The sequence below is a fragment of the Phodopus roborovskii genome, unplaced genomic scaffold, assembly GCF_943737965.1.
Source record: "Phodopus roborovskii unplaced genomic scaffold, PHOROB, whole genome shotgun sequence".
Lineage (NCBI taxonomy): Eukaryota > Metazoa > Chordata > Mammalia > Rodentia > Cricetidae > Phodopus > Phodopus roborovskii.
This window is the reverse complement of record NW_026126434.1, coordinates 3,264,669-3,274,352: the sequence shown is the minus strand read 5'-3', so window position 1 is coordinate 3,274,352 and position 9,684 is coordinate 3,264,669. Positions and strand designations below refer to the sequence as shown.

The 9,684-nt window shown below is 48.8% G+C and overlaps 1 protein-coding gene and 1 long non-coding RNA gene across 6 annotated transcripts in view; one reads left to right on the top strand and one right to left on the bottom strand.

Moving 5' to 3' along the window:
• Positions 1-217: 217 nt before the first annotated feature.
• Positions 218-9,318, bottom strand: LOC127223957 (uncharacterized). Its single transcript, XR_007834675.1, has 3 exons — positions 9,205-9,318; positions 8,039-8,133; positions 218-2,611 (listed from the first exon to the last, which is right to left on the bottom strand). It is a non-coding gene; the product is annotated as an uncharacterized LOC127223957 (long non-coding RNA).
• Positions 8,751-9,684, top strand: part of Rcor3 (REST corepressor 3) — a 39,517-nt gene continuing 38,583 nt past the window's right edge. For 3 of the 5 annotated variants that reach the window (XM_051186663.1, XM_051186664.1, XM_051186657.1), the window contains exons 1-2: positions 8,752-8,979; positions 9,230-9,286. In XM_051186663.1, the coding sequence (XP_051042620.1) occupies positions 8,817-8,979; positions 9,230-9,286 (220 nt within the window). In that variant the 5' untranslated portion in view covers positions 8,752-8,816. Of the gene's footprint in view, positions 8,980-9,156; positions 9,287-9,684 lie in introns of those variants that run through there. The other 2 variants (XM_051186658.1, XM_051186662.1) reach the window with 2 other exon arrangements.

Here is a 9,684-nt window from a genome sequence, read left to right as displayed (position 1 = left end):
AGAGGCAGGCAGATCTACAGAGCAAATTCCAGGACAGGCTCCAAAGCAATACAGAGAAACCCTGTCTAAAAAGACCAATTAAGGAAAAAAAAAAAAAAAAAGTGGGCAAAGCAATGCAATTTGAGATAAAATGTCTACAAAAATGTGTGGATGCTCGGATAAAGATTCACAGGACTAGGCTCAAATATAGATTAAATATAATTTATTTCGGGGAGAAGTCTCTTATAGGAGAAGCAAATGGCTGCCACAGGTTCCTGCTCTAAGGATCCATACCGGCTGCTCCCTGTGACCCAACCAGACCAAGACAGTGAGCCACCTGTCTGGACCCCAGACCTAAACCCACACCCACACCCTCAGGTCCACACCTGTGACCACGCACGATTGGGTGCAGGCAGGGTGGATATCTCACTACAAAAATGTCATTGAGTTCACTTTGTGTCGTCCATCTACCATCTACTTGTAGGCGTGAGGCCAACCCAAGTATGGTTAATGTACCCAGTAAGATTCTGTTGGAAAAGGGATGGGGTGGGGGTAGGCATGGGCGGAGAATCTCAGTCAAGGACTGAAGTTAGACAAGGACAGACGTAGGAATGGAGAAGGCAGGGCCAGGAAGGGAGGAACACCCAGTAGAAGCGAGTTAGACACAGTTGGCTGCCTCATTTGGTGATGGGGAACCAACCTTGCTGAATGAAGGTCCTCTCAAGCCCAGAAGAACACAGCTGGGACTGAATCCACTCCTACCATTCATCTCTGAGAAACAACGATCCTCACTTCCTAAGACCCATGCAGCCAAGAATGGCAGCTATGCTGAGTGCCGAGATCCATCCATGACATTAGATGTGTGTCCCTTTCTCCCTTTTTTAATAACCAGGACAATCTTATACACTATCTAGGTCTTTTCTTTTCTTGTGTTTACCTTTTCCCCAACAAAAATAGTGTATGTTCTCATCTGTGCATTTTTACATCCTATTTATTTTACAGCTTGTCAAATACAGATGAGCTTGGCTGTAAGTTTCTGCTCTAGACTTCTAGTTTGGGGAGGGGGGGATAACTAGAGGAGAAGGTATTGGCAGGGGTCTGGTGTTTCTATTTTGTTTTTAGCTGAACCAAAGTTAGCTCAAGGCACCTTTGAGGAGGAGCAGTTTCTGATTTTATCTTTCACACATGCCCTCTGGAGGTGAACCCAAACTCACTCCAATACCCTGCCTGCCTACAGCTAAGCCAGCTCCCAGGGTGCAAGAAAGCCCTGAGGCAAAGAAGGCTACAGAGAGCTCAAAGTCCATTCAGTGCAGAGTTTTTAACCTTTTCTACCCCACACAGTAGCTGAAGTTTTCAATTTGGGCCAGCCTGTTAGAACACACTCATATTTCTTGTCTTAATTTGGGTTTGTATTGCTGCAACCAAACACTATAACCAAAAAGCAACTTGGGGAGGAAAGGGTTTATTTGGCTTACAGGAACTCAGACAGAGCAGAATCACAGAAATAGAAGCTGATATAGAGGCCTTGGAGGAGTGCTGCTTACTAACTTGCTTCCCCTGGCTTGATCAGATGGCTTTCTTATAGAATCCAGGACCATCAGTCCATGGGCTGGGCCCTCCTCCTTGATCACTAATTGAGAAAATGCCTTAGAGCTGAATCTCATGGAGGCATTTCTTCAACTAAGGATCCTTCCTTTCTGATGACTCTAGCTTTTGTCAAGTTGACATACAAAACCAGCCAGTACATATCTCCAGTCTAGCTATGTATCCCCTGTCCCATTGTACCCCAGTGACTACACAGAAATAACTATGGGAAAGACAACTGGCCAAAAGATGTGCTGGCTGGAAGGTGAACAGATAGCTGGGGAATTTTAAGAGCCGACCTTGCACTCCATCTCACAGGGAAGAAAGCGATTTTGGTGGCAGAGTATTGGGGCACTAGCCTTTTGGTGGTAGGTAAGTTGGGGGAAGAGTGGGAAGAGGTAAGAAAGTAACCCCTGAAGACTAAGGAAAGGTAAGCAGTGAAGTTGGAGGCATGGGAAATATCTGAAACATTCCTTGCTGAGGAAAAGGGTGACTTTAAAACACAGTGGGAGGGTCTGGGGTGATAGCTTGACAGTTAAGAAAGTTTGATGCTCTTATTAAGGACCAGGTTTCTTTTCCCAGCACTATGTTGAGTGGATAACAAATGCCTACAATTCCAGCTCCAGGGGTTCTGGTGCCTTCTTCTGACTTGGATCTCACCTGCCTGCGTCATGTATACCTCCATACCAAAGAGGGCACCAGATTTCATTACAGATGGTTGTGAGCCACCCTGTGGTGGCTGGGAATTGAACTCAGGACTTCTGGAAAAGCAGCCAGTGCTCTTAACCTCTGAGCCATCTATACACACACACACACACACACACACACACACACACAGAGTTTAAGGGAAAACTAAAATGCAGTGGTTGTTGGGACGCTTGCAGGTGATGCAGGGGTCAGTGCCAGTCAGTGTACACAGCTGCATTCTTCTCTGAGGCTACACTGGAGCCCGGTACACACTCACAAGAGTGGTCACCCAGATAGAGTCCTTTTTTGCCCATTGATCTTCTCACCACAGTCTGCCCAACCAGTTGATTTCCATTTCCATCTGTAAAATGAGAAGCAAGCAGGGTGAGTGACCAGAAAGAAAGATCTTCTACACTGATGTTCTAGGACTGTGCTCTTTTTCTTCCGCAAGACTGTGAGTCTGACAAAGTCATGAGCTATTTACTATTCATCTTTGTTACCCAGAGATCCCAAATGTATGATGAATAAATCTGTGAATTTTAAAGCCTTGAGATTTATTGGGCTTTGGTGTGTGCTTACTGTCTTTCAAACCAAGAAATTATAAATAAGGAAAACTTTAAGCATCAGCCAAGCCTTTCTTGTTTTATTAATAAGTGAGGACAGGGGCCAGGGAGCTGCCCAGTGGCTAAAAGCACAGCCTGCCCTTGCACAGGCTGTGAGTTCAATTTCCAGCACCTATGTAGTGGCTCCCAAACACCTGAACTCTATTCTCAAGGGATCTGACGCCCTCTTCTGGCCTCCCCCAGCAGCACGTGCAGCCTTGATGGAGGAAGTATGTCACTGTGGGGGGGGGGGGGAACAAATTCTTAGGGTTTAAAGCCTTGCCCCCTCTTTCAGTTCACTTCCTTACTCTCTAAGCTTCCTCCTGCTCTTGACTCCAGGCATGCTCCACCTAATCATGAATGACTCCATTCCCACTGGAACCATAAGCCAATATAAACTCTTTTCCTTTTTTATTCTTTGGCAATAGTGATTTATCAAAGCCATGGAAAAGTAATGGATGAATGCCCCTGACATGATGGGCTGCACCCTCAAACTCTGAGCTAAATTAGACCCTCCTTTCTGAATTGCTTAAGTCAGTATTTTCATCACAGCAGTAAGAAAAGTAACTAATACAGAAAATGTAAGCATTGCAGCTTGGATGGAAAGGTATCCTGGCAGCTGGAAGCCAAGGAATACCAAAGTCACCCTACACAACAAACCTTACACAAGAGATTTATTTGGAGAGAAAAACCAGGAGGGTGGCTGCCTGTGCTTGAGTAAGAAACAGCAGGCGACTGAACAGGAAGAGGGTGGAAATTCTCAGGGTAGAAATTGGTGGGATTTCATGTCCAGAGATTGGGCTTTTTACTCTGTAGGGCAGAGTCCAGCAGTTAGGGCAGTTAGAGTATGCTGTGGGTGGAATCTAGCAGTTAGAGGTTCTGGGGGGTGGGGAGGCTGGCCACTCATATGGCTGGAGGGACTTGCTTACATTACTGAGAGGTGGATCATTCCATGGGAAATTAAACTGTGTGACTCAGAACTGTTTGGAACTGGTCTTCAGGGGCTCGAAGCTGTGAGCTACAGAAGGCCTAGAATACTGTAAGCAGGGCTCAGTGGGCTATCATAGGGGGAAGGTTAACATGCCAGTATACATTCAGTGGAAGACTGGCTCCGGAGGTGTCAGAGGGGAAAAGGGGCTCTACTGGCACTATTTGAGTTACATTGCAGCTGTGGTAGAAGAGAGCCAGGCATCTTGACCTGGCAGCAGAATTCTGCAGAATTGTCTACATGGTGCTGGCTTTGCATGCATGAAAATGCAAGTAGGAAGGGGTAGTAAAGACTTTCCCCAAGGTTGCAGAAGGCTACTAAAGCTAGCAACAGGTGACAGGGTCAGATGTGGCAGGGCCAGATTCTCTACAAGGAGGCCCTGAGGGGTTACAGTGTGAATCTATAAATCTTAAGTCTAAGTTGCAACAAAGACTCCAAAATATTGTAGGTGCCAAGACCACAGATGTACTGAAAAAAAAATAGGTATGTGAAGAGAGACAGAGACTACATGTACTACAAGTAGAAAAACGAGTGATGAGGCTACCCACGTTCACTGAAGTTGGAATGATGCCACTACAAACCCCACACTATAAACATGAGGCTGTGGGGTTTGGTGTTTGCCCTTACTTTGGTTCAATCTTATCTTGCTGCTCTCTATTTGGAATGGTAATATTTACTCTGTGTGTACTGGAAGTATATAAAGTTAGGAAATTGCCTTGAGTCTTAGAAGAGACTTTAGATGTAGGAACAGTGTTCCTGTAATGGAGACTTATGGAGGTAATCTGGATGAATTTTACATTATGGTATGGCAGTGAGCCTGTGGAACTATGTGACAACACAGAAGTGAAACATAATGGTTTAAAAGTGATGTGTTTGGGAGTCAAGTTGATAAGGAGTGGACTTTTGATAGTTAATCTTCACTGTTAACTTGGCTGGATTTTAGGATTACTTAAATATACCCCTGGGTACATGGAGGGGAATATCTCAGAGATTTAACTGAGGACAGAGGTGAATGTGAGTGGCACCACCCTACAATGCTTGAATCTCAGAATGGATTTTTTAAAAGTTACTAGAGTAGCAGCACTCACTGATCTCGCTGCTATGTTTTCTGTGTGAAATGATACAGCCATAAAGGACATATCCTCACACTATAAGCCAAAGTAGCTCCTGTCTCCCTCCGGAGGCTTTTGTCAGAGAAATGGGAAAGTAAACAATACAACCATCTAGAGGATTATGAGTTAAATTCTCACTCGCACTGGCAGTCTGTGACCTGTGCTTTACTGGTAAAGATGGAGAAAGGGGGCTGTCACTAGAGGGCAAATATGTCATTGAGTATGTGGTTACCTTTTGATCTAACAAATAAAGCTTGCCTGAAGATCAGAGTTCAAATCTAGCTACATTAGTTAGCCACAGAGGCCAGGCAATGGTGGTACACACCTTTAATCCCAGAACTAGAGGGGAATATAAGGAGGGAGGAGACAGGAGCTCAGTGCAGTCTGAGGTTTGGTGAGGGGCAGTGCAGTCTGGAGATGCAGTCTAAGGACAGGATTGTCCATTCAGTCTGAGCACTGGTAGAGGTGAGAAGTCTCTAGTGGCTGGCTGCTTTGCTTCTCTGACCTTCAGCTTTAACCCCAATATCTGTCTCTGAGTTTTTATTAAGAATTCTTAGAAATTTATGCTATACTTTTTTTTTAGATTTTATGTATATAAACATTTTGCCTGGATGCATTTGTGTGAATTTTGTGTGTGACTGGTACCCTCAGAGGGCACTGGGTCCCCTGGAACTGGAGGCACCATGCAGATGCCAGGAATTGAACCTGGGTACTCGGCAAGAATAACCATTGAATCATCTCTCCAGCCCTTTCAAATGAAGAAGTGTCAATGACTTTTGTCTTTACACGTAGATATTCAGTTGTCCCAGAGTCATTTACTACAATGGTCACCTTTTCTGTGTTTATTTTCCATCCTTATGCCAGTTCCCCTCCCCCGCCTCTCTCTCTCTGTCTGTGTGTGTGTGTGTGTGTGTGTGTGGCCAGAAGTTAAACCTTAGGTGCCACCATCCTGCGTTTTAAGACATGGTCCCTAGAACTCACCAATTAGACTGGCCACCTATCACACCTTCCCCAAGCCACCACCCCAGGCTTGGTTTTTGCATGAGTTCTGAGGATTTGGGTCCTCATGTTTGCTTCAGAGATCAGAAAAGATATGGGGCATGCTCAGGGTGGTATGGCCATAGACAGGTCCTCATGTTTGCATAAATTACTTTACTAATTGGATTACCTCCAAGGCCTATACTTTTTAAATTATCAGTAGCTGTTAGAATAAGTCCTCCAGCTTTACTGGTCTTCTAGATCTGTGCTTTTCCAGCCTTCCTAGTGCTGCAACCTTTTATAACACAGTTCATGTGGTGACCCCCAACCATAAAATTATTTTGTTGCTACTTCATATCTGATGGTCTTTAGGAGAGCCCCCCCCAACTAAAGCATTGTTCAATGCCCCTCAAAGAGGCTGTGACCCACAAGTTGAGAACCGATGTTTTAGATTGTCTTGGCTGCCCTTAACCTTTATATTTTTCCATTTAAATTTTATAATCAGTTAATTTACACGAAACCTTCTCGGGTTCATTGAAATGAGACTTACAGATCCCTGTGGGGATCTGGTCACTGCATGCCCTGAGTTGCCATTTGTTCTCAATAGTGTTGTTTGCAGCAGTTCTTGGGTGTCTTTCACAAGACTCATTCCTAGATGTAACATGACAAGTCATCCTGAAAGAGACGGGTTCTTAATCCCTTGGCCTTGTACATGTCCTCTCTGAAAGGAAGGTCTCTCTCTGCCTGTATCCTTGCTTCTTCTGGAACTGCCGTGCTTATCAAGGACAAGCCCAGGCATCGATAGGAGAGCATTATACAAGTTAGCCAGTCCCCATCCTCTACCTTATCTTTGGTCCTTGTAACTGAGAAAATGTTAAATCAGAAAAAAAAAATTTAAATCCTGTCAACAGATCAACATCCTCCACCGGTCTCACTGGACATTGCTACCCCAGCGCTTTCCTCCTCCTCAGCACCTAGAAGCAGGTGTTCTCAGCACTTTCTCCCTAGAGCAGTCTAGTCTGTAATGCATTATTATCTGTTGAGAGACCATTTAAGTCCATTATTATCACCCTTCCTAGCCAGGCAAGCTTAAGGTGATTTCCTTTTCTTGAGAAGCAAAACAGGAAATATTTTTCCTTAAACACACACACACCCCTTCGCCCCAAGTTCCTTCCCCCAAAGGTGAATGTGGTCATCTTTGTTCTGTCCTTTTCTATATTCCAGCAGAACCTTTCCACTTCAAAAGTTTTAACTAGGCAAGATGAAACTGTTACAAAGGTCCTGAATCTTCACAGTGTTTTGGTTCCATTTGCAGACTTCTTCCTACAGAAAAGAGCATGGACAGCGTTGCAGAGTTGGGGTGTTGGAAAGCCTATTAAGAAACCTGGAGTGGTTTCTCCACCCACCCACCCCCCACCCTAGAATTTCCTATACACAGGGTCTGGCTTTTGTGTTCCAGGACCAAAAGAGCTGATGTTACAAGGCTGAGATGTATCACATTGTTCATTAGGAGGAATATAAAAACCAAAATGTGGATGTATAATTCAGGGTGAAAAATGCAGCTGCCCCCAAGGTACCTGCTATCCATTGGTCCATAACATTTCTCCTTGAAGAAAATAAAAATCACAAAATTAAAATATTCTTCAGGAACCCATTTGTTTAAAAAACAAAAGTTGACTGTGATTCAAATAGTAACGGACAAATATAAGGCTTTCAGACAGAAATTCAACAATTTCCATTTCCAGAATCAGTTTCTGCTCCTGGACAAAATACGCCCTCCTCTAGACACGTGACCTGCCTGATACTTGTATCCTAGAATTTTCTTGGCTGAACTCTTCAGTAGATATAGACATGCTATATCTCAGTAACGGAATCCTCAAGAACAATTTTGACAACTATTTTACCGTTGCTCCCAAATTCTGCAGGACATGCACGCACCTGCCTGTAAGTTCTCCCTCTTCCTCCTGGAAAGAGAGGCTAACACAAATACCCCCTCCGAGGCCAGGCAGCATATCATAAAGCAGACACTCTTAAATCTGGTGAGGAAATGCAGTTCAGCCGAGGCTACCCAGGGAATCTTCCTCCAGCTGGATGGCAGCTGGCCTCACCTCTGTGCCGCAGGGTTCCACTGCCTCAAGAACTGCTCCAGGCCAGAGTCGCACTGGGACTGGCAAGGGTCTGTCTCCACTCAGGGCATTCGCTTCTAAGACAGCAAAAGAGGAAATGCCAAGTGGAAAGACTTAGTCGCTCTTGATCTCACTGCAGAGATGAGCTGCCTCGCCAGGTCCTTAGGGCCGGGTCCCGGGGCGGCCGTGCAAGGGAGTGAACGCGGCCCGCCACCAACCCGAGGCCGCCATCTCCTCCTCACCAAGGCCATCCCCGGCCGCTCGTCACCGTCACCCGAGCAGCCGCCACCTCCGGCCACCCGTCACCCGCCTGCTGGAGCCGCGGACGCCATCCCCGGCCGCGCTCGCAGCCCTCCGTGCGGCCCAGCAGCGAGGCCAGAGCCCCGGGCTCGCCTGTCAGCCGGGAGCTGTGGTCGCTGGGGAACGCCGGGCGTGCGAGCGGCCGGGACCGCGCAGGGTCTCGGATCTCCGGTCTCGGCCGGCGGCGGAGAGCTCAGGGCCGCCCCGTGGGGAGCGCGCGGCCGCGAGGGGCGCTCGGCGGGCCGGCCGGCCGGGTGGCGCGGGGCGGCGGCGGCGGGGGTTGGAGGGGGAGGCGGGGCCGGGGCGGGTTGTTGTGGGGCGACTGCGCTACGGCCCGACCGGGGCGGTGATGGCGGCTCCACATTAACACCTCCTCCTCCTCCTCCGCGCTCCCGCCCGCGCCCGCCCGCCCGCCAGCCGGCTCCCCCTTCCCTGACGCCACCTCTCCCCCTCCTCTACCATGCCCGGCATGATGGAGAAAGGGCCCGAATTACTAGGGAAGAACCGATCGGCCAACGGCGGCGCCAAGAGCCCGGCGGGCGGCGGCGGCGGCTCCTCGGCCAACGGCGGGCTGCACTTCTCGGAGCCCGAGAGCGGCTGCAGCAGCGACGACGAGCACGGGGGTACCTCGCCGCGCTCCCCGCCCCGCCCGCTCGCCCGCCCGGCCCCCTCCCCGCGCCCTCCTCCCCTCGGAGCCGAGCCACGGCCGCCGGAACTCCCGGTGCCGCCGCAGCCCGCGACCCGCGCCTCCCCGCCCCCACCCGGCCGCGGCCTCGCCCGCGCTCCCGCGGCTTGAGAGCCTCTGCCTTGCCTTTCCCCGCTCCTCTCCTTATTTATTATCATTTTACCATATTTCTTGGCATTGCTTTACAGATGTTGGGATGAGAGTCGGAGCTGAATACCAAGCTCGGATCCCTGAATTCGATCCAGGTAGATATATTTGCTCACAGGAAAATCCCGTCTCTCTGTCTCTGCTTTTTTTTTTTCGGGTTTGCTCTGGGGTGGCCGGCATCGGAATGGGGGAATTACCGATACGGGTGTGGGGAGCACCGAGAGAGGGCAGGGCAGGGCAGAGCAGGGCAGGGCAGGGCATCGAGGGCTGGGAGGCTGAAAGGCTCGGCTGGGCAGTGACACAGGGCGTGGGGGTAGATGTGTGTGCATGGCAAGGTGAACATGGTTCCCTCCCGCGGCACTTGCACGCCGCTGGCATCTCACCGAGGTCGTGGGTCCAAGGCTCGGGGCACGGGGGCTGCAGAGCCGAGGGCTGCAGAAAAGGGCGTACGGGCTGTGTGTGCACGAACCTATCCCAGGTCAGATGCCACACCGAC